The sequence below is a fragment of the Siphateles boraxobius genome, unplaced genomic scaffold, assembly GCF_051911475.1.
Source record: "Siphateles boraxobius isolate OS27281-9 unplaced genomic scaffold, OSU_SipBor_1 7, whole genome shotgun sequence".
NCBI lineage: Eukaryota > Metazoa > Chordata > Actinopteri > Cypriniformes > Leuciscidae > Siphateles > Siphateles boraxobius.
The window spans coordinates 29,948,589-29,973,127 of NW_027509197.1; the positions used below are offsets into that span (position 1 = coordinate 29,948,589).

Consider the following 24,539-nt stretch of genomic DNA (forward strand, 5'->3'; position numbering starts at 1 on the left):
TTAACTAGAGTTTTACAGTGTTGTATTTGAAAATCCTTGGCAAACATATTGAGAAATATATAAAAATTGTCAGTAGACTGAAAAATATGTATTAGAAATTACTGATTACTGTTTTGTTCACTCTTTTCTAAGTGTTCTGCTGTTGCTAAGATTCTTTCTATCTACCTTCCTGCAGTCGACCGATGTCAGTGAAGAGTGTTATTGGAGGCCCCGTTACAAGAAGTAAGTAAAGCAACACTTTCTTTTTTACTGGTACTTACCACCTTTACAAACATGCCATTTTGCCATGTCTCAGGTAAAGTGATCAGCTCTAGGGTGTCCTCAACCCCTGGTGCCCTCCAGCGTTCCCGCAGCGACGTAGACGTGAACGCAGCCTCCAGTGCCAAATCCCGCATGTCCACCGCAACCTCCCCATCTCCCTTCAGCTCTGCTGCAGCCTTGCCTCCAGGCTCCTACGCCTCCCTGGGTAAGACCTCATCACCCTCTATCCATCTTTTCTCCTCTTTCTTTCTTAATTAGGAATTTTAATAAAATAGCCATAAAAATCAGTGGCTTTTATGGCTGTTGCGGCCCATTAATAAAACTGATGGGCACCATAGATGCTATTAAGCTGGTCTGTGATGAGGAACAAATGACGGATATTCTACCATTCATTATCCTTTTAAGGTTTTTTTTTATTTTTAGAAAGTTTAGTCTAGTTTTTTTTAGGAGGGAGAATAAAATAATTTTATAAAGTACATCATTTTGACTCTAAATTCTGATTGGTTCAGCTTCTTTCAAAGACAATGTGTTTGAAACTACTTAGATATTACTTATGGGAATAACAGTATTATTATTATTAATACTACAATTAATTATTTATTCAACGTGTCTTTATAAATACTTTTTTTTGATTTATTGAAATCATTTTTTTTATCATATTGTTCCATTTTCTAAAGGCAATAAGTCACACATTTTAAACTCTAGTGTAAAATCATCTTATGTTGCTCATTACTTAAGTTGTATTTTGGCTTTCTCAGTGTTAGTTTTTCAGCAGAAGACAGAAGAGAATGTTGGAGCTTTATAACGCATCCACCTAATTTTTGACCACTAACTTGTCTGTTACTTTTGTCTGTATAATCTTCTTTCTGTACCATTTTCTAATCCCATGATTCCTCATAAATGATCAAAGAGATTTTATTTCCTTACCCACAGTCACACTCAGTAGCTCCCGTGTGCTTCCATGCAAGGCCTGTTTCTGAGCAGATCCCTGTCTTCCACGCTTCCATGGGCTTAACTGACTAATCTCTGCCTCTTATGCCTCTCCTCTCCTCCACCCTGCACTCCCCTGCTTTTGTTTTTGTGTTTTTGCCCCAAAGACGGTGCACCGGGTAAAATAGATGGTAAGCTGTATATGTGTGTGTGCGTGTGAATGTCTACCCTTTGTGCTGTCCGAGGGATTCGAGCAGTGTTCTTTTGATGATTAACAACTGTAGATCTGGCAATCTGACTATTCTATTGGACTGCATGACCCGTTTGCATGATATATCCCCTCCTCTCCTATTCACTGTAAATAACAGTAGTTTAGTGAAATGAAAATGGTCCCATATGATCCCTTCATATGATCTGTAATGTGTCATTTGTACCTTGGAAAAAAAGTGTTCAAAAGTTTAGGAACCATGTATACAGATGGTGGTATTGGTCTAGTTTATGGTTACAGAAACAGCATACAAAATGGCTGTTTTGCACAGCTTCATACTGGAACTTTGTCAGAAGGTCAAAGCAAATTTTTATTTGATTTAATGGAATTTAATAGATACACTACTGTTCAAAATTTTTTTTTTAAAAGTGGTCTCTTATGCTCACCACGGCTACATTTCTTTAATTGAAGAAAAAAATGGTAAAAATAGTAATATTGTGAAATAGTAATGCAATTTAAATAAACTGTTTTCCATTTGAATATATTTTAAAATGGGATTTATTCTTGTGATTGGAAAGCAGAATTCTCAGCAGCAATTACTCCAGAAATCATTCTAATATGCTGATTTGGGGCTCAAGAAACATTTGTTATTATTAGCAATGTTGAAAACAGTGGTGCTGCTTTGTATTTTTTTTATTATTATTATTATTTTTATTTTTTTAATAAACCATTATAAAAAGAAATCAGGATTCTTTGATGAAGGGAAAGTTTAAAATAACATAATACATAATTAACATAATTGCAATAATAAATGTCTTTATTGTCAGTATATTTTCAGCAGGGAAATCTCTTTGTTTGTCCTTAGTATCCCTGTCCTTTTATTGTTGTCGTTAAAACCTTTCGATTTGTCTCTCTTTGTGTCACTCACTCTAAATCTCTCCCTTCCTCTCATGCATTTTGTATCGCTTCATCTCACACTGTTTTTTTAACCTCCAGGCCGAGTGCGGACGAGAAGGCAGAGTTCAGGGACGGCAGTCAACGCCAGCAGCACTGTGACAGACAGCCGAGGTCGAAGCAGAGCTAAAGTGGTGTCTCAGTCTCAGCGTAAGTGTCTCTGTAGGGCCTTGATCACATCCTTCACCTGTTACACCCAACAAAAGATTTAACCATGGTATGATTTATAAACTACCATGGTTTTGCTTTGTTTTACTACTAAAACCTCTACTGTAATATTGTGCATATATGTTGCCGTATTAATGTTTGTTAATGAAATTTACTGCTGAACTGTGTATTTGACAACCCAGACAACCAATTTGCTAAATTCAACTATGCTACTTCAATATTTCCCATATCAATTCACAGTGTGTTTCTTTTCACATAATAAAATGATTTCAATACAAATAAAAAATGTTTTGATTGTGGGATTTTAATAATGATAATAACTACACCCCCCCCCCCTGTATTTTTTATTACTGTAATGAAAAAATGCAATTAAATGTATATAAAATGAAATGCAATTTATTTAAACATATCCTTTAAATAATTGTAAATGACAATCATCAGTGAGAACATCGTCACATGTTAATGTGGAACACATGATAATTTGATGGCGAAATGTGCTTAAGTTTCATGTAAAAAAAAAATGTTTTAAATCATAATGCCCCAAAAAACAGGCTGTCATATTATTATTATTTTTTTTTTTTTTGTGGTGAAATGATACCTGTACATGTTTCACCTTCCTAGGGTCACTAGAGTTTGAGCAGCTTTGATACTTAACCATTGGCCTACCACCCCTATCATCTTCCTTTTTGACTTTGTTTTTTTAATGTTTTCACAACCCAGTTTGGCATCTTGTTGAACATGGAGTTTATTCCACAATTATAGTTGAAGCCACTCTTTGGCATTAAATGTGTAGATTTAATTTGCTAGAGCACGAATAAACGCCATCTTGCCTGATGCATGCTGGGTAACCATGCGTCACATCAAGCATCTATTGTAACTGGCTAATTTTCACCTGTCCGTTGCCTCGCCTCCATACACAAGGATCCAGATCAGCTAACCCCACTAGTGGTAAGCCCCCCCTCCTCAGAATAAAGCTGCTTTAATACCCTCAAGATGAACCCTGCATGAGTCACACATATACCATCATGTTGCATGTTCTACTCTAGCTTAATCTTACTTTTATTTCTGTTCAAATAGAGATCAGACCTGATATGATAGTTGGGTATTTGTTCTTGCTTTGATGTCTGTCTGTAAATGTTTGCAAGGTGTCTGCTGCTCATAGTATGTCACGTTACCATGCCTGTGGAGATTATTATTTTCCCTCCAGCTCGAATAGACCTTGGAACCAAGCTCACCCCGTTTGTCCGTCTCTGTGTTTGTCTTTATCAGAGTATAGCTCTCTTCTTCTCTTCTTCTCTTCATATATTTGCATACACATATTTTATTTTTCTTTGAGATGATTTTGTCAAACGGACCATGTGAGTAAAGGAAAGCTTATAGTCACCATTGAAACAAATGTTTAGTTTAGTTTTCACACCATTGTTTGGCAAATACTATTTCTCTATAAAGTTGATTTTTGTTTTATGCTATTTTTTATAAAAAAAATTAATCTGATCATGAATGCCTTGAATTTTGATTATCAAAATCAACAGAACATTCAGGGGTGAATTTAAACACTAAATAAAATAAAACCGCAGGTGGATTAAAAAAAACAAAAACAAAAAAACATGTTAATGTATACTGCCATTCAAAAGTTTGGACTCTAACCCTAAGATTTTTAATTGTTTTTTACAGAAATTGTTTATTTTTACCAAGACTGTATTTACTTTATCAAAACTATAGTTAAAACAGTAATACTCAATTTAAAACTGTTTTCTATTTGAATATATTTTAATATGTAATTTATTCCTGTTATGACAAAGCTGAATTTTCAGAAGCCATTACTCCACTCTTCAATGTCAAATGATCCCTCAGTGATCCTTTGAAAAGATTTTTTGCAAGATTCTTTGATGAATTAAAAATTCAAACAGCATTTATTTGAAATAGAAATCTTCTGTAGCATCATAAAAGCCTTTACTGTCACTTGAGAAATGTAGTTCTCCCTTGCTAAATAAGTTTCTTTAAAATATATATATTTCTGACCCCAAACCCCAAACTTTTCTTGCAATCATGGTAACATTAATTCCTTAACATTAATTACATTATAAACAGCACATACACATTTCCACAGTTTAGAGAAGCTCACTTTGTATATTAAAGAGATGATTCAGTGTCTTATAAAAAAAAAAGGTGCCTTATTTTATTTTACCTTTTTAATGATGTAAATTCAATTGTAAGCAGATGGGAGCCGTTAGCATTTGGTAGATAATCATTCACCATGTAACTTACAACAGCCCTGGTCTCGCTTCCCTTTGCAGCCGGCAGCCGATCCAGCTCTCCAGGGAAGCTCTTGGGACACGCTTATGGCAGAATTCCTAGAGCCACTGCCCCAACAACACCCTCAGACAAGTACTCTAGGGTCCCACGAAGCCAAGGGTGCAGCCGTGAAACCAGCCCCAACAGACTGGGCCTAGGTAGGGACAACACATTCGTCATCAGCAAATCACATCACGTCATCGGCATATATAAAAAAAAACTTGATTCTGGAACTCAAGTGGACCTAAACTGGTTCCTTGAGAAATCCCTTAGGAGTATGCATTACAACATGGAGATTTTTTGCTATACTATTTTGGAAAGGGAACTTGTGGTAATTATAGATGGCAGGGTTTTTCAACTTTAATTTCCTGAATCATTGTTCACTGCAAATCCCATTTGATTTGATTAGTGCACTAGTTTGGTGTGTGAATGAAGCTCAGCATTCAGGCTGATGCAAGGGTTTATGCCAAAACTGACTCAGTGGCTAATCATCACTGTATTTTGCATGTTATACATTTACCTGTTGTTAAATTATGACAGGGCTTACTAACGGCTTCCATTCCTCATCAGCTTTTCTGGTTGTGTTTTGAGGTCATTGTGTTTGTCAGTTTTTTTCTGAGAAATGTTTGTGTGAGTCCTGCCTTTTTAAAGATCTGACCAAAAATGTCCAGCCAATTATTTAAACTCATTAAATTTAACAGTAAGTAATTTTTCTATAACACAAGAAAAGTCCATTTGTATATACAAAACTGAGTATATATATATATATAATGTTTTTTTAATCCCTCAATAGTTTATAAGAATGCTTTTAAGCTAAATGCAGTCTTTTTGTGTGTATGTTTTTATATAAAGGTGCACCAAGCAATTATACTTAAAAATGAATAGTACTTTATTTATATATGTTGAGATGAATATTTAAGTTGTATCCGTGGCCTAAAAGAGCTTCTTGAAGTGCGACAACGATTAGCAGTATCAAAATGAACAAAATTAATTTGATTTCAGTGACACATGAGTTGAGGTGATTATCAATATATTTAGTCACATGACAACAAACATGAAAGTTGACAAAAGTTTGACTTTATGCAAGAGAACAGTGATGCGATAGAGCAACTACCAATCAGAATTAAGACATCGCAGCACACCCATCACCTGTCAGAAACCGCAGCCGAGTGAACGTAAGATAGAAGGATACGTATATTATACAGTACATGCAGAGATATCATTTTTCAAAAGTGATGCATGGAAACCAGTGTCAGAAATTGTCAGTGTTGATTCATGAGAGCTTGATTCATGTATTAAGCATTGCTATATTTTATATACAAACTCCAAATGTAAAATGTATAGTGGCAAGAGAGATTTATTGTCCTATAATCTGTTAAAAAAAACTGTCTTTACGCAACATTACTTGGTGCACCTTTAAAGCTGAATGTTCTGAAAATCCCTAAATGTTGTCTGAATCGAATTCAAAATGTTCAGCTTAAGCCTTGTGCTTTAAACGTTTAACCTTTCTAAAGCAGAAGGACCCTAGGAGTGGCCAGCCCAACCCTTCCTTTCTCTGACTCCACGGCCTCACTAATGCCCTAACCTGTGTTCTAACAGCCAGGCTGTGTGGTAAAGCTCTTCTTCCTGCCACTTCTCCCTATCGCACGCTAGCCCGGAGCAGTCGCATCCCCCGCCCCAGCATGAGTCAGGGGTGCAGCCGTGACACTAGTCGCGAAAGCAGCCGCGACACCAGCCCTGCTCGGGGCTTCACTCCTATTGGTGAGTAAAGCGCTTAAGTGGCTGATGGAGCCCAAACAACAACAACAACAACCAATTCGTTACCACAAAACTTTTCCCTTGAATTTTATTTGGCCTTTTATTTATAGATGGTATTCCTATTTTGTGGGATATGAAATTGGTTTGCTTTGCTTGCCTCAATGCATGCACTAATATGTTCTCAAAGTGCTGTAATAATATGTGCTGCTTTTTGTTTGGATTGTAAATACATCCAGTGGATGTTTTGTTGGTTTGTCCTTAAAAAATAGATTTATGTGGCGTTGTGGATGAAAACAACTGGTCTGATCTTTAAAATAATTTTCAGGGAGGATTTCTACAACTAAAAATGATAACTGAAAATATAAAAATAAAAGCGACTTCAAATATTTATAAATGCAAATTATGCTAAACACTGAATGCATAGCAAATTGCATTGTTAATTCATTGCTTATCCACAGGGAGACTGATAAGTCAACGGTCTATTTCACACTATATATATATATATATATATATATGTATATATATATATATCAACATGTAAACTGTGGCATTTTGGATATTTGTTGTCAATGCCACGGATGGTGCTCAGTGTTTCAGTGTAGCTCTAACCGTTCCTGGGGTGTTGCCCTTCTTCCTGTCCCCTTGCAGCCTCCCGACGTCACTCTCGCTCAACCAGCGCGTTGTCCACGGCCGAACCCGTGGGCCAGTCAGGTGACCTGCATGAACCCTTGCTCCCCTGGCCCCAGACAGGGCCAATCACCAGCATGCCTTAATACTTTACTTTTTTGAAAGTAATACTGGCAACTGGGAACCACTTCACATCAATGATAAATTTAGATGTGAATTATCTGTTAATTTGTGAAATCATATTTCCAGTGTCTTGGTCTTATCAAGTGACGTGTTATGCTTTTCTCGCCATAAACATCAAGATCCATCCTAGTTGAGGTTATTTTATTTGCGTTTCCATTCGGTTAGTGGTGTGTTTGCCAAAATTCACTTTAGTTCTCTGCTTTGTATATTAGGTTTTGTGTAATTCCCATTTGCTTCATAGAGGTTCAGTGTATTTTTTAGATTGTTTGAATTCAATCATTGTTTTGCCGGACCTAAAATTCACACACATTTGGCACTTCCTTTTTCAAGAATTTTTTGTGCGCATAATCTTACTTTTGATCATTGTAGCTTTACTGGTGAAATGTGTAATTTCTAGGCCACTAGTGCCACTAAAAATAATTTCAGTCTGTTTGTTTGAGCTACCCAACTTGGGCAAACATGATAACATCGGTTTGGGATGGGATTATCTGATTGGCAAAATTATGAAATTACACTTCACCTTAAACTTTTTAAGTTTTTAAGCAACCGTAATACTTTTTCTGTCCTTTCTGGGTTTGTGTCTCATATTATGTGTTGGGTTGTATCAAACTGTTTTCATTTTCCATTTTCCAACTTTCTCTCAACAACTCTACATGTCATCCTAAAGTTTTGTCTATGAGATATTAGCCTACTTGATTGAATAATATGTTAATGACCTGACTTTAAGATGATGTCGTAGAAGGTAAGAATTTGCGTACCCGCCATTGCCCATCCTCTCTTTATAATCCTGTGTTCAAACCCTACAGATCGCTTTGGCCTGATCCATCAGGCTCGTATTTCTGCATCTGTCAATGCTATGAGGGTCCTGAACACTGGCACGGAAGTGGAGGCTGCCGTAGCTGATGCTTTGGTAAGAATCATGGTCCTCACTCAAAGACATGATTATGATTAACTGAAATATGTGTCATTCTCATTATCTCATCTAGGATACAGGAGTAATGCTTCTGTATGACTCAAACTATTTTTTATATGTGTCCCTAAAAACACCCACAGAGAAATATGGAATATTAGGAAGAGCTTTTTAAATGAGTAGTGCTCTTCGAGGTATTCTGGGTTTTAATTCATTTTAAAATATTAAACTAGAATTAATATTAAAATGTATATTCTAAAATTCTATATTTTAAATTAAATATAAAATATATTTATTAAAATATTGAGCTTCATAGACAGGAGCTAAACAGAGCTTTACTGACAGACGAAAGTTGTGCTGCAACAATGTTAAATATGTGAACCTGCATGAATATATATATATTTTTTTTACATTCAAGAATGAAACAATATTCTAGCTGAAAAAGCAAAAACAAATCAAGACTTTGTAAAAGGGCATAATATGGCCTCTTTAAATATAATTCTTCCTTGTGTTGTTTATTCAGTGAATTTTTTTTAATGTAAATCGTATAGTAAGGTAAAGTATATTTTAATCTTTTATGTGCTTATGTGTCAGCTATCCAGCTATATTTCACATTGTGTCTTTTCTGCTACAAATTTGCTCCCTCTGAAATGTCTGCGTCTCTTTGCTCTTCCTTTCTTGGTTGTCATCAGCTGTTAGGGGACTCCAGGAATAAGGTAGTTCTTCAGTTTATTTACTGCTTGTGCTACCATTTTTATTCACTAATCAGAATAACTTATACCATCGTGGGCTGTCAGGCAAATATCAAGAGCATTTTGTGCGCCACAAACATTTGCGTTTCTTTCATTAATTTGGTCAATGACCATTTCATCTGCGCATCTCATCATTTCCTGCACAACCACCATAAGATTCATTTCATTTATTTTGCTATCAATTTGGTATTAATCTCTTCAATTTATTATCTGTATATTATCACTGTATATTACTGTATATTTTATTATCACATTAATTCACGTGACAGCACAGCAGGATTAAGTTAAGTAAACATGGCAGATGTTATCCATCAGCGTGACACATCCCTTTTGCTACATAAGTAGATGTAATTACCCAGTGTGACGCGCTCTTCACTTATGTCACCTGCGCACACTGTACTAATGACAAGGATTTTAATGTTTATTAATGCATTGCCAACTGCTGAAAATTGTCTGTTTGAATTATTCATGACCTGCCGAATTGTTCCTTCACAATCCAGTGCTGAGACTGGAGAAACACCTCAAAGGCCATGTACACACTGGAGCTAAAGTTGTCACTATTTTCTTAATTCTTAAATTCATTCAAAGAGTTCAGTTATTTATGGAAATAACAACCGAAATCTACAACAAAATTAACTATATTACTACAACTAACAACAGAAGAATCCAGAAGTGCAACCAAATTTTCATTGTGTTTAGCAGAAGAAAGTCATTGAAGTGTGTACAAAATCAAAATGAACAACTAGTTGTCTTGACACACAGATTTTGACTCTCTTATATCTCTTTCCACCATAGTCAACAGTATTTTACTAAAAATGATTCTGCTTTAATGTGTCTCTGATGGCTAATTTGCTTTATCAAATACACTATCGTTCAAAATTTTGGGGACTATACAATTTTCTTTTAATGTGTTTGAAAGAAGTTTCTTATGCTCACCAATTTGAGGCTGATTTTTTTTTTATCATAAATACAGTAAAACAGTAATATTGTGAAAAATATTCAAATTTGAATAACTCTTTTCTAGTGTTTCTAAATTTGTTCATGTGATAGCAAAGCTGAATTTTCAGCATCATTACTAGTCTTTAGTGTCACATGATCCTTCAAAAATCATTCTAAGCTGCTGATTTGGTGCTCAAGAAACATTTCTTATTATTATCACAGTTGAAAACAGTTAATACTTAATGTTTTTGTGGAAGCTATGATGGGTTTTTTTCAGGATTCTTTGAATATAAAGTTAAAAAGAACAAAGAAATGTAAATCTTTTGTAACATCATAAATGTCTTTATTGTTACTTTGATCAGTTTAATGCATCATTGCTGTATAAAAGTATTAATTATTAAAAATTAATGCCCTTACATTTTTTAACAGTAGTTTAGGTAATGGTTAGCAATCACATTAAACTGTTGGCATCCATGTTTCTTGTTTACAGCTTCAGTACACCAAAATCATTGTGAAAATCACAATGAACCACAAATTCAGGAGTGACTTATGTATTTTCTGTATGCCCACATATCGATATTTTAAATTTAGTCCCACATTTAAAAGTGGTCGTCACTCCTTAAACTTTGACATGTTTACATGGCCAAATTCCCAATGTTAGTTATAAAAGAACCTACTCTTGTTATTTTTTTTAATGCTGCATGGCTTTCTCATATCAACAGCATACTTACCATGTTTAAGTTGATTTATCCGCAGTAAATTGTTGAATGAACTCTCGGTGTTGGTCTTTTGTCCTGTTAAATCTACTAACCTGCTCCATCCTCTCCTCAGCGCAAGCCTGTGAGAAGGAGGTACGAGTCTGATGACGATGCCAACAGTGACGCATCCAGTGCCTGCTCAGAGCGTTCCTATAGCTCTCGTAATGGAGGCATTCCTCACTATCTGCGTCAGACGGAGGACGTCGCCGAGGTGCTAAATCACTGCGCCAGTTCCAACTGGTCAGAGAGGAAGGAGGGCCTGCTGGGTTTGCAGAACTTGCTAAAGAGTCAGCGCATTCTCAGGTGGGGGCCTTCAGAGGGACACAAATGGTCTCTTGGTTCTTTTTTGTGTCATTTAATTTTCCTCCAAGACAACAAGTAGAAAATAACCAATCAATATCAAGTAGCAAGTTTTGTCTTGTTGCTCATTTTTGTATTTTTATAGGCTGCATGATGCATGTGCAAAATCCCAGTTGGCTTGCAATGGCTTTTTATTGTTATTCTGTTTTATTCTTATAGTGAACAGGCCTTTAATCATATTTGTGTGCGTTTCAGCCGTGTGGAGCTGAAGAGGCTGTGTGAGATCTTCACCAGGATGTTTGCAGATCCTCACAGCAAGGTAACCTGTGTGATGATGCATACTTTCCACATGGCTGCTTTGATCAGACTTAATCCACTTACCAATTGCTGGATTAGTGGTAGCAATCCATAAAGGATTACTTGTAGCAATCCATAAAGGATTACTTGTATCATGTGAAATTGTTGCATTATGTGAAATTATTTTAAATGAATTGTTATAATAGACTAAATAAGAAGCTTAAATCACTATGGATTCTGTAAAATTAACAAGTTTGTCTGGCAAACAGTGTGTTTGTGTAGAACTTTTAAAAAAAAATGGAATGAGATTGCACTAATACAATGTGTTTTTTCCTGTTGTTTGCATGGTTTGCCTTGGTGTGGATTTTAACAATAGAGAGTAAGTGGATCTTACAAATACCTGAACTATTCTTTTATATAAATACATTTATTATGCTGTATTCTTATGTCACACCATCATGAATGATATGTCAAATCATCCTGAATGGCCAAATCCAACTATTCTGCCTGCCTGCCTTTATGTTATTATATTATAAGGGATCAGACTTATAAACTGGCTTACAGGCAACCTTCCAAAAATCTCATAGATTTATTTTTAACAAAGAACTCATTATACTTTAGTTTTATTATTTAGTTTATTTTAATTACATATTAGTTACCATAGACACTCCTAGTTTTTGTAAATAAAAAAAGTTTTGAAAACAATATTTTGTCATTACAGCAGAGGAAACCTTTTGGCCCCTTTTTGAATGTTGTTATGAACTATAATGGCTTTAGAGTCAAAAAGGTTTAAAACCACTGGACTGTCATCACAAAGACTTCACTTGAATTGAACTTGCTACCAACCACCCACGACCCTAGCCACTACATAGCAGCACACTTGAAACTTCTCCGAACACCTTTGCAAACATATTGAAACATGCCGGTATTGCGGCAGCAATTTTTGCATGGCCAAGCACCATTCATATTTTGTTGAGTGAATGTAGAAATATAGTTTTCTAATTAATTTGTGGGAAAGGCATATAAATCCATTAGTGTGATTATGAAATGATATGCAGCTCAGCATTGGTGTGACGTTGGACGATCTACTTCCAGGTGTTTAGCATGTTCTTGGAGACTCTAGTGGACTTCATCACTGTGCACAGAGAGGATCTCCAGGACTGGCTCTTTGTACTTCTCACTCAGCTGCTGAAGAAAATGGGAGCTGACCTCTTGGGCTCAGTCCAAGCTAAGGTCCAGAAGGCTCTGGACATCACGCGGTCAGTCTCTAGTGACAGTCCTAGTCAAGATATTTTTTGCCTCTAATATGCTTTTGTTCTTTTAGAACTTTTGTGCCACTAGGATAATGTATTTTTTCTCTTTTCCCCCCCTCTTTTAGAGATTCTTTCCCCTTCGACCAACAGTTTAACATTCTAATGAGATTCATTGTTGATCAGACTCAAACCCCCAATCTAAAGGTATGATGTTACCTTACAATACTGTTTACGAAACCCCAACTGCAAATTCAGTGTGCTGAGCCTGTTATTCCTTATTTTCTTGATGTTATAATGCAGGTGAAGGTTGCCATCCTGAAGTACATCGAGTCCCTGGCACGGCAGATGGACCCTGCTGACTTTGTGAACTCAAGTGAGACGAGATTAGCCGTGTCTCGCATTATCACCTGGACCACAGAACCCAAGAGCTCTGATGTTAGAAAAGTGAGTTTCTATGGAGATGTGCTTAAAAACAGTGCACAAATCAGTGCTATAATGGTGGAGTATGATGGAGAATAAGACGACATGGATTGAGCTCTTTATTGAAAACGTTTTTTTTTGTTTCAAGGCTAATTCTCACAAATTCATTGTGTGAATTCTGTCAGCATTTTCCCTTTATTCACTCTCATGTTGTTCTAAATAACAAACTATCCCATTAAGAATAATTTCTGATCTTCGTTGCAAGATTTTTTACTTTTAAAATGTAGGTTAAACATCAATTAATCACAATGAACAGATGCAAGACATTTTTTCCCAATATCAGTTGCTGCCTAAAGGCAACAAGTAGTCATCATCAGTTTCTCTTTTATTGTCTGTTACCCTGTTTTCCTGACACGATGGCCCAGACCCTTCATAACTGGGCATATGAGGAGTTGTCAGGCAGGCCCAGCACTACAGCTCTACTTCCTGGAGAGGCTCATCTGGAGGAGAGGTGCAAGCAGGTAGTGCCAATCCAACGGCCTAACCAACAACCCACACGTAACCGCTGCACCTAACCGTGTGCTCTCTCCTCACTCTAATCTGCCTCGTTGCCTTGCGAAGTGACTGCTGAATACAATCTCTTAACATGCAATTCTACCAGAAGGCTAAAGAGAGCAGAGATAAAAAAAAAAAAAAACCTACACCAATAAATGAGTGTGTTTAAAGTTTCCTTTTGTTTTTCAATTGCTGTTAACTTTCCACTGCTTAAGATATTTTTGGTTCTTTTCACAGAATAACAGTGAGTGAATCTGTGTTCTTGCATGTGTTTAACATTAAACAGAATGGAGTCATGGACATTTGTGCTATGTATGAATTGAGCGAAATATGGAAGTCAAATTTACCAGGGTTGGGAATCTCGCCTGTTTGGGCCTTTAGACCGCTGTTTTCATTACGATAAAAGTGATATTTTGCTTTTATTTTATCCGAGCAGAAAAAAACATTGAGAATTGCAATTTTTATGATTGGTTGAGCTGTTGAAATCTGTAATGATCATATCTACAGTAACTACAAGATACTGAAGGCAGTAAACATGGTAAGAATTGGTGTTTTCTTTCTTCTCCACTAAAATAATCGTTAATTGAAACGCTCGGAAACTAGAATCATTATGGGGTATTGAAATAAGAATCGTCCCTTATGATTCCCATCCCTGATAGTGAGAAAACCTACACACTAGAGAAAGCTCTGACAGAGCTTTTGACAAACAGGAATTTGTTTGGGAAATCAAGCTGGACCCAGTCTCTTAAATGTCAAAGGATATGTAAACTGAACTCTAGTGTGTAGGTGACATATCAGATCCAGTTGTCTTCTGGTCATTGGAGCACTGCAGTCACCGTTCCTTATACAGTCTCTCTTTCTTTTCTGAGTTATCGCCGCCGGATTTTCTCAGCATGTATAAGTGTGCTCCCGTTCATTAAGGTGTTAGTATTTGTGCTAGATCTCATGAGCTGTGCTGTGTTGTGCAGGCCGCCCAGGTTGTGCTGATCTCACTCTTTGAGCTGAACACTCCTGAGTTCACCATGCTGCTAGGCGCTCTGCCTAAAACATTCCAGGATGGAGCCACCAAACTCCTGCACAACCATCTGAAGAACTCAAGCAACACTAGCAGCGTGGTAAGCTTTCTTGTTTTATCTCATATGATTAAAAGATTCACTATACACTACTGTTCAAAAGACTCTAATATTGTTTTGTTGCTGAACTGTTGTTTAGCTATAGCCTGAAATGGTTAAGGTTATTATTTCATCTTTGTCTCCTTCAAAGAGTTCACCTAGCAATACAATGGGCCGCACGCCACCCCGGCACCCCACCAGCAGGACCAGTCCTCTCACCTCACCCACAAATTGCTCCCATGGGGGTCTTTCACCCAGGTAACACTTCCTCTTCCCTCCTCCCATATGCTGACCATTCTAAAGCATGATCTCACTCTGGGCACGAAGTCCTTCAAAGGCCTGTCACCCTGTTTTATGGCTCTAACATGTACTAAACATCTGAATTGGACTTGCTGTGGTGCTTTCTTCAAAATATCCCTTTACAACCTGAAACCCTTAAAATGAATTTCTGCATTTCTGGGGTGGGAGTCAAATCACCTGTAGAGTCATCCTCTCATGTAGGGACTAAAACTCTTTTAAAGAGGTCTGCAGAACACTATAGATGATTTAGGGGTTTCTGGTCCTCTTAAACTTATAAACCCATGCTGCTAATCACAACACTCCGACTGGACCACTCTCTTTTTCTCTCTCTCTTCCACTTCTGCCCTGTTCTCTCCCTCTCCGGCCATTCTGTGGGCACAGTCGGTTATGGGGTTGGAGTGTCGATGGGCTCTTAAAGCACCCCTCTCCCTCTCCTCCTCCTCCTACTCCTCCGTCTCACTCCTCTATTCCTGCCGGCCCCTCCCTCAGGGCCTTCCGCTGCGCGCTCTCACCAAGGTAACTCAGCCGCTAGCCATGATGAGGAGGGGGCGGGATGGGTGCTTAGATCCCCACCCACTCCCAGCCTAACAGGGCATGTATGCACAAATATTGGTGGCCACGGTTTGAAATCATTCCAAATACAGAATTCCCTCTGTGGATGGGGGTTGATAAATCTACTAAAAAACTGGAGAAATTTTTAATGGATGTAAAATTGGTTTTGCAAAGTAATTTACTAACTGACCATGTTTGGAGCATCCCTTTATTCATTTGTAGGTGCATGTTGAAGTTGTCCACTCAATTTTCTTTTTACATGTTTTGTATGCTTTGGCTTACTTGTTTATGTGAGTGTTGCAGTCCATTCAACGTCAATGTTTATTCCCTCTTTTAATCTATTTCTCTCTTCAGTATGCTGGAGTATGACACAGAGAACATGAATTCTGATGAGATCTTTAGCTCACTGCGTGGTGTCACAGAAGCCATCCAGAGTTTCAGTTACCGCAGCCAAGAGGACCTGAATGAGCCAATCAGACGTGATGGGAAGAAGGATGATGCTGTGAGTCTATGCTTTAACAGTGGGAAACTGGAGCAAGGACACCGATGGGGATTTTTATTTCCATATTTTGTATATTTTTTGCATTACTATTATTATTATAAATGTTATTGATAATATAATTAATAATTAAAAAAGCAACAACGCAAACTGTGGTCATTAAATATAATAAATAAAATCAATAATAATAAAAAACAATAAAAAAAGAATGATTTAAATAATCCATTAATTATAATTATTATTATATTATATAATATACTTTATTCATCTAATAATGAATTAATGAATAATACCTTTTTCTATTTAGATTTTTGTATTTATTTACTTATTTAGAATTCTAAATATAGCTGAGAGAGTGTAGTGAGAGCCTACCATAACTAAAATGGGCCATAAGTTCACTTTCAATTGCAGATACAATGTCTATGCAAAGTAATTAGATTTTTTTCCCAAATTGTGCATCCCTAATTAGCACATATTTAACACTCTTTGACTCTTCCTGACTTAGACCGGGAAGGAAGGGGCATCTCCAGGGTCTGATGCAAGGATGGGATTGGATGTAGTGGAGGGTGGTCGAACCGCTTTGGATAACAAAACATCTTTGCTCAATACACCGTCCCCGCGGTCTTTCGCTGTGCCACGGTCGAGAGAGTTTGCACCCTATGGCTACGGAGACACGATCACGGCCTATGACAAAAGTGCCCTGAAAGAGGCCGTCTTTGACGACGACGTGGACCAGTTCCGAGACTGTGAGTCATTACGCTGCTCAAAGCTTGTACATCCACTCTCACGTCTGTACTCCATACTGCACCCATTGTCTTTGATTGTGTAAAGAAAAACACTTTATGAGCAATAGCAAGAAATAAAGAGTCATAGAGTATAAAGAGGCATATAAAAAAATGAAAATGATGCTGGACAATTTGGTTGTCTTACAAGGTGTTGTTGAAAGTAAAACATAATGTCCTTGTTTACAACCGTGTTTCAGTCCCTGTCAATATAAAAGTCTTTGCTACTGACTCGCTCATAAAGACAGTCTCTTGACGTCATATAATGGTGTAACAATGTAAGTCAAAATCATCATCACTAACAACACAGACTGTTTCTCAATACCAAATACTATGTTTAAATACTACTATTATTTTTTATAAAATATTGTTTATTGAACAATATTTAATAAACAACAATAGCCATTATACAAGTTTCTAACCAATTCAGTCAAGCATTAATGTTATATAAAAATATAAAGTTATGAAACTTTACCCTCAGCCAAAACTATTTGCTCAGGAGCAAATAATAGATTGAGACCAAATATTGCCCATTAGATATACCCTAAACAAATTATATCTCATGTTTAACCACTATAGAGACATCAGAACCAGCAGCCATTTCCAGACGAACTGGCCATGGTAAAGCTGTTTTCAGCAGGTACATGAGCGCTGAATTGCCGCTGACACCCTGGAGCTCACATCGCCGAGAACTTTGAAGCGAATTTTCAATTAGGCACTGTCTTTATAAATAAACAGCATATTGGTTTAAGTTTAAACAACTACATTCTAGCCTAAAAACTATATTCCGTAACACAACAAGAGTAGTATTTTTAAAATTATAGGGGTTTTGCTCCTCCCCCATGACACATTGCTGTAAGAAATTTTGCAAGAGGAGTGATACAAATGATTGAACGGTTCCTGTGGTGATACTGGTAGAATATCGCATGTCTGGAAAGACCTCTAAGCCAATCAGATTTGAGGATCAGAAGTAACTGCTGTGTGTGTATATATTAGCATAAGTTTCAGATATGCAGGTGTAGCATTTAGGATAGTGGAGTTTGTGTGTCATCACTTCCCCTCCTGTCCCCTCCCCTTCTACAGGCCGTCGGCAAGACTGTGGTGAGAACAAGATGGTGCTGCCCAAGGGTTTTACTCCTGGTAAAGACCTGCATAATTAAACAAGACTGTTGCACTTTTCATTTACTTCCCCTTCCACCTCCTCTCTTTCAGTGTCATCCATCTCAGTGTCTCTCATGTGATGTCAACTTTAAATGACAAAACTGCTTTGCTAACGGGGTCATTTGATTGCTGCTACAGGCCACCTGCACTAATATAAGGCGATATAGTCAGATTGTAGGATTGTTTATTGGGTAACTATGTTCAAATTAAATGGAAACCGGGTGATGATTCACTGCATTTTGCTTTGCAACTAACAGAACTTCCCTGTTTGCAAACACATTGCTGTAACTCATGAGATTAACCTGAGTCTAAGTGAACACTTAAACTGTACTAACTAAAACTAACATCAAAACACGTTTACTTTTATTTTACACTACTTTTAATTAAAGTACTTGCTAATAATGACATAAAAGGGTAAATCTTATGAAAACATATCCTTTACATTATTTCAGTTATATTATTTCATTTCATTGATAATTGTTATCACTGTAATTATTGTATTAAACTGTAATGCGTTGTTTTTTATTTCAATCAGTATACATTAAACTCTACTACAAAAATAGAATTGCAACAAAATGCTAAATGAAAAATACAAAAAAACTAATTCTGAATTTGTTTTAAATAAGTACTACCATGTAACTACGTAACAATTTAATATTTTAGCACTGGTTTAAATGTCATGTTGCAAAAAACAGGCCTAAAAGTAGGCTTGTTTAAAAAAAAAGCTGAATATAATGCAAATCTTTTAGATTTGAGGTGAAACACCGCCCTAGACATGTTCTTGACAGGTTTCATAAGATTCAGTAATATTGAATATCATATACTCAAAAGAGATGAGCCAAAAAAGCCAAAGTGTTCCAGTACAATTTAAGTTGAACAATAGCTTGTTTATGCAGATTGTATTCTGCTCTGACTTGAATCATTGTGGATCGTTCAGATTTGGTGGCAGACCTGCTGAAGGAGCTGTCTAATCACAACGAGCGAGTGGAGGAGAGGAAGGGGGCGTTGATCGAGCTGCTGAAGATCGCCCGTGAAGACAGTCTGGCTGTGTGGGACGAGCACTTCAAAACAATCCTATTGCTGCTGTTGGAGACGCTCGGAGACAAAGATGTCAGTCAAAGCATCATATAACTTGCATTTGGCACATTCAATATAATCTTTAAGTCTTTTACATATCAAGTTGCATTTGTAGGTCTGTACGTATTTATATAGTGTTTAATAATGATTCTTTCTGTCTGATTATTTAGCACACTATCCGTGCACTCGCTTTACGGGTTCTGAAGGAGATCCTGAGGAACCAGCCAGCGCGCTTCAAGAACTATGCAGAACTCACCATCATGAAAACACTAGAAGCCCACAAGGACTCTCATAAAGAGGTTAGAATCAGCCCTCTCGTAAATGTAATCTGTTTTAACATCCAATCAATTTAAGCAGTACAACTTTGATGATACTCAAAAATCATACTTTAGCTTGTATTGTTCCATACGTAGTGATTACAGTAATACGTTACTGCTTTGGATTGTATTTTTTTTAAAGCAGGGGTGAAAATGTAGTTTGTTTTCTGTTATAATTTCTTGCAGTTTTAATTTTTTTCCTTTATTTAACTAGAACTTTATTATTAATAATATCAACATATTCAATAATAATAACAATAATGGGTAACACTTTATTTTACAGTGTCATTGTTACATATGTTACACGCAGTTACTATAGTAATAACTATAAATTATGCATAATTACATGCAACCAAACCAAACCCTAATCCTAACCCTATAGTAAGTACATGTAGTTACAGGTACTTAATATTACTCAGTACTTAAATGTATAATTACAGTGTAACCAAAGACACCTTAAAATAAAGTGTAACCCAATGATGTGTAAAGGTGAAGAGACAAATTAATAAGTTATTATACTGTAATGTTTTGTATGACTTCATTGTAGTAATACGATCAGATTAAACCTTGTTTTGTAGTATACAAATATATCTTTTAAACCAAACTTCATTGTCACCATAATACCACTCACATGTGACCACATTGTTTCTGAGAAATCAAGCTGGCCAGGTGACTTTTTCTTTGGAACAGCCTCATTGAGACAAAAAGGAGCTGATTGGTCTCTTTAATCCTATTTTAAATGCAACACCTGCACATGTGGACACTGAGCACCTTGGTTACATCTAAAGCAAGATGGCCAAACCCAACTCCTATATGAATAAATGAATGAAGTACAGGCCTGTGGAGGATAAGCCTTTTGCCAGTTAATTTCCAAAATGTACTTTCCATGTAATACAGCAGTAATAGAGTAGTCTGCAACCTAATCCAAATGCAGTTATTTTTCCATATAATTTTCTGTCAGATCTCAGGTTGTTAAATGTTATATGTGCAGGTGGTAAGGGCAGCTGAAGAGGCTGCCTCTACATTGGCCAGCTCCATTCACCCAGAGCAATGCATCAAGGTGCTGTGTCCCATCGTACAGACCGCAGACTACCCGATCAACCTGGCTGCTATTAAGATGCAGAGCAAAGTGGTTGAGCGCATTGCCAAGGAGTCCCTGCATCAGCTGCTGCCAGACATCATCCCTGGCCTCTTACAAGTGAGTATTTTATGTTGGAAGCTTTTTATGATTAAAAAAAGTTCATCTTGCAACTTCTGTCAACTTGTTACTTGTTACAAATTGCCTCTTTTTGAAATACTCTCTCATTTCCTATACAGTCTCTAGAGTTGTTTTAAAATGTCAGTTCGAGTAGTTTGAAATTTGAAACATTGTAAACGTTGGGTGCATAGCCAGCATGCCTTTTTTGTACTTTTGCCTCCTGTACTCCTGTGTGTGTTGTGTGTGTGAGAAGATGTTAATGCCAAAATGATCTATCTGTCTGCAGGGCTATGATAACACAGAGAGTAGCGTTCGCAAGGCCAGCGTGTTCTGTCTGGTGGCCATCTACTCAGTGATTGGTGAGGAGTTGAAGCCACACTTGGCCCAGCTCACAGGTAGCAAGGTATGTTCAAATGCTCTCAAAGTCTACCAAAATGTTCACCCCGTTCAACCTCCTTATCACTAAATCCTCTATTTATTTGTGTCTCCCATCTGGTTTTAACTGGTCCAAGTTTTTTTTTCTCCCACTTTCATTGCACTCAGGGTTCATAGCACAATACATTTAAAAAGAACTGGTGGTGAAGGGCTGAATTTAATCTGAACTTTTTTTTCATGTCACATTACACCTCAAAATCAAATAACTCATTAAAATAAATTTGTGGTATATTTTGTGGTGAAATATGATGCAGTCAAGTTCTGGATAATTTTCAATAAATGCTCCAAGAATAGTTACAAAACTAAATGTCTTCCTTCCTATATTATGTGTACAGATGTCTAAGGGCCCACTCTTTGCATTTTATTCAAAATATTGATATCAGTGTAGTGCTGAGTATGGTTTCTGCAAAGTGGTAAATTTGTTGCATCATATTTTGTCAAACAACCTACATTGCCCAGAGAGAAAAAAATAACGTTCTCCTTTTTAGACACAATGCAAAGCAAATATTAACCCTGACCTTCTAAGATAACACAACTACGGTTGAAAGTGTAAAAAACATGCTCTTATCAGAGAAGCCAGGTCTATACATAGATCTATAGGAGTATTAGCATGTGCTGGATTGAAATTCCCTGTCTTTTATTTCCACAGATGAAGTTGCTAAATCTGTATATTAAGAGGGCTCAGACCATCAACAGCAACAGCAGCAGTTCTTCTGACGTGTCCTCTCACAGCTAGCTGGATGGACTCTAATCAGTGCCCTACATGTGCATTTGGGAACATAGTTGTGCCTCCTCCAGACATCTTTTTTTATTGTTTCATCACAATCTTGCTGGATTTTCCCAGAGAGATGTGTTGCTCACTGCAATCAGACTTTTCTTTTCATCAACTCCTGGAAACCTCTTAGTTAGTCTCTCTTGCATCTTTCCATCTGTGGAATGTTGAATGTAAAGGGGTTCGAATCGAGGAAAATGCATGCAGATCTTCCGTGATAGGCATTGCTTCCCTAATTTGAGCAAACAGGCTTTCTTCAGCTTCTGAAGAGGTGATTCATTAACTACATTTATTAGTAATAACTTATTGATGTTTGCAAGTGGTGTTAAAGGGTTAGTTGAGTTATTTGGATATTTTAAATGGGCACAGTTGGGTTAACTTATACCCCACTTGAATCTCAGTTGATGCTAGTGGATCATTTGGCTGGCCGAGTGATAAATGTAAAGAAAAGAGAAGTAATTTGTAGGTTTGGCTACAAGGACAACCAAAAAAACAAAAGTAGGATTAAAACATTCTTATATTAATTTTTATTTCATGGGACTGCAATACCACATCCCATAATGTTGAAAGTGATGTAAAGCAATTGTGTTGGTTTTATTATAGAATGGATTGTGTGTTAAAAATGTGAGCCTCACTACAGAACACAAGGACAAACTTCTGAATGTAGAGCTTTTCCTTTTATCTTGGGGGGGGGGGGGGGGGGGGTTCGTAAGTAAACATGAGAGACATAAGTCATTTAAAAAGTTCACAAACACTCGAATGAAGTTGAAAACGTGACCTGGAGCATCTTCAGTCAAGAAACAATGAATGAAACCGATTTACACTTTGTTCTTGGAGCAAGAGGATTGTGATGGAAATTGCAAAACTACTATGCCTTGTGTTCCTTTTTCTGTTTGAAAAAGCTCAGACTGTTAAGATGTGTGTGTCCACAGGCAGTCTTACTACATTGCTAAAGCATGACACTGCAAAGTTCACCAGGTGTCTACGTGATAAACCCTCTCTGGCTCAAGAACTAGAGGTGATGTTATGTTAACGTCTGAACTTTCTTTTTCCTTGTTAATCTGGAGAACATCCATCTGATGTTTTGTACATACCTTTCAATCATTGCTTCTCACTCCCCCACAAAATTAAGGTAAAGATGTTGCACTCTTTTGCACGTTAACAGATAGCCTGCATGTTTTGATGACATAACCAACCCGTGCTGCCGTGACTGACCTAAGTTTGGCTGTTTGTGGAAACTTGCCATGTAGGCAATCTGGTCAGTCTGTAAATACAGTATTATTATTGTTATTATTAATATGTTGCCCATGTGGGGAAGTAGACAAGTGCAAAAAATCAAATGGGTCTCACAGAGTTGACCAAAATGCCTGTCCTCAGACTAAACCAGACCACATTAGAAATTAAGGACAGACATTTAAAAAGCACCCTACTTTTAGTATTATATACTGAAGCATGTGGCTTTTATTGGTATGCTAAGTGTGCGTACCCTTGTTTGATTCAGAGTTTCTTTCTTATGGTTTTTAACTGGTTCAGACCATGAACTATCATTTTGGTTTAGACTGGGGTTATTCATAAAATTAATCTGTTTATGAAAGGACAAAGCCAACTGTGAGGATCAATATTGCAAGTATTAAGTTCCCCTTTGGGTTTCCTGAAACGTTGACCTGTAATGTTATTACATCAAATTGTTCACTACGCATGTTAGACTTTATGTTTTGTCATTAGACACAGATACACTATCGTATTTATAAGTTTATTTCATTTTCTGTCCCATTGTACAGTTTTTTTTCTTTTTTTCAAAGGCTTATGATAGATTTACATCAACTTGAGTTTTGCCTAGAAATAAAACAACCAGAAACATGAATTTGTTTTGATGATTATTTTAAACCCTAAAATGCATCCGAGTTGACTATTTTTGTTGTGGGGCTGTTGTGTATGCAATCAGCAACTCTGGTATTTATCACAATTCATGCACCAGTAAATTTATAAACATTCACATGAGATAACGTATACTCAGTCCTTGTTAGTCCAGTGCAATAAATATCCCGTGCCAAAGAAATGACCTGTGTGTGTGTGTGTGTGTGTGTGTGTGTGTGTGTGTGTGTGTGTGTGTGTGTGTGTGTGTGTGTGTGTGTGTGTGTGTGTGTGTGTGTCCGTGTCCGTGTGTGTGTGTGTGTCCGTGTCCGTGTGTTTGTGTCTATAATATACACACACACACACACACACATATACTGTATTGTATTCATATATATATATATAGAGAGAGAGAGAGAAATGTGTGTGTATGACAGACCGATTGTTTTCCTCAATAAAATTCTATATATAAACACACATACATCTATGTATACATATATATATATATATATATATATATAGAGAGAGAGAGAGAGAGAGAGAGAGAGAGAGAGAGAGAGAGAGAGAGAGAGAGAGTAAAACGTGTGTGTGTTCTATATACACACACATCTATTTTGGTCATATATATGCGTGTGTGTGTGTGTGTGTGTGTGTGTGTGTAAATATTGTTAGAAGCTCTCCCAGTCTAGGGTTGGGAGAGGGTAACAGGATCAAATTAAATCAATATGACAATTACGTTTTCCTCATACATTCGATGTCAAAAATATAATTATCTGCAATGCATTAATGGAAATACTATGCAGATACAAACATTTATTATATTAAAATAATCATTAACTTCTGTCAAATTATATCATAGTGTATCATGACAAAGGCATGTACAAATGAAATATATATATATATATATATATA

At 36.8% G+C, this 24,539-nt stretch overlaps 1 protein-coding gene across 34 annotated transcripts in view; it reads left to right on the top strand.

Annotated features, from left to right (window-relative positions):
- clasp1a (cytoplasmic linker associated protein 1a) overlaps positions 1-23,637 on the top strand; it is a 71,333-nt gene extending 47,696 nt beyond the window's left edge. For 2 of the 34 annotated variants that reach the window (XM_077216833.1, XM_077216866.1), the window contains 25 exons: positions 176-222; positions 296-466; positions 2,396-2,503; positions 3,443-3,469; positions 4,819-4,974; positions 6,416-6,577; positions 7,223-7,285; positions 8,191-8,294; positions 8,987-9,010; positions 10,817-11,046; positions 11,299-11,362; positions 12,436-12,599; positions 12,719-12,797; positions 12,894-13,037; positions 13,439-13,534; positions 14,537-14,683; positions 14,832-14,938; positions 15,887-16,034; positions 16,537-16,777; positions 17,897-17,953; positions 18,912-19,084; positions 19,222-19,350; positions 20,360-20,566; positions 20,853-20,969; positions 21,651-23,637. In XM_077216833.1, coding sequence (XP_077072948.1) covers positions 176-222; positions 296-466; positions 2,396-2,503; positions 3,443-3,469; positions 4,819-4,974; positions 6,416-6,577; positions 7,223-7,285; positions 8,191-8,294; positions 8,987-9,010; positions 10,817-11,046; positions 11,299-11,362; positions 12,436-12,599; positions 12,719-12,797; positions 12,894-13,037; positions 13,439-13,534; positions 14,537-14,683; positions 14,832-14,938; positions 15,887-16,034; positions 16,537-16,777; positions 17,897-17,953; positions 18,912-19,084; positions 19,222-19,350; positions 20,360-20,566; positions 20,853-20,969; positions 21,651-21,737 — 3,052 coding nt within the window. In that variant the 3' untranslated portion in view covers positions 21,738-23,637. The remainder of the gene's footprint in view (positions 1-175; positions 223-295; positions 467-2,395; positions 2,504-3,442; positions 3,470-4,818; positions 4,975-6,415; positions 6,578-7,222; positions 7,286-8,190; positions 8,295-8,986; positions 9,011-10,816; positions 11,047-11,298; positions 11,363-12,435; positions 12,600-12,718; positions 12,798-12,893; positions 13,038-13,438; positions 13,535-14,536; positions 14,684-14,831; positions 14,939-15,886; positions 16,035-16,536; positions 16,778-17,896; positions 17,954-18,911; positions 19,085-19,221; positions 19,351-20,359; positions 20,567-20,852; positions 20,970-21,650) is intronic. The other 32 variants (XM_077216836.1, XM_077216837.1, XM_077216842.1 and 29 more) reach the window with 32 other exon arrangements.
- The last annotated feature ends 902 nt before the right edge of the window (positions 23,638-24,539 follow it).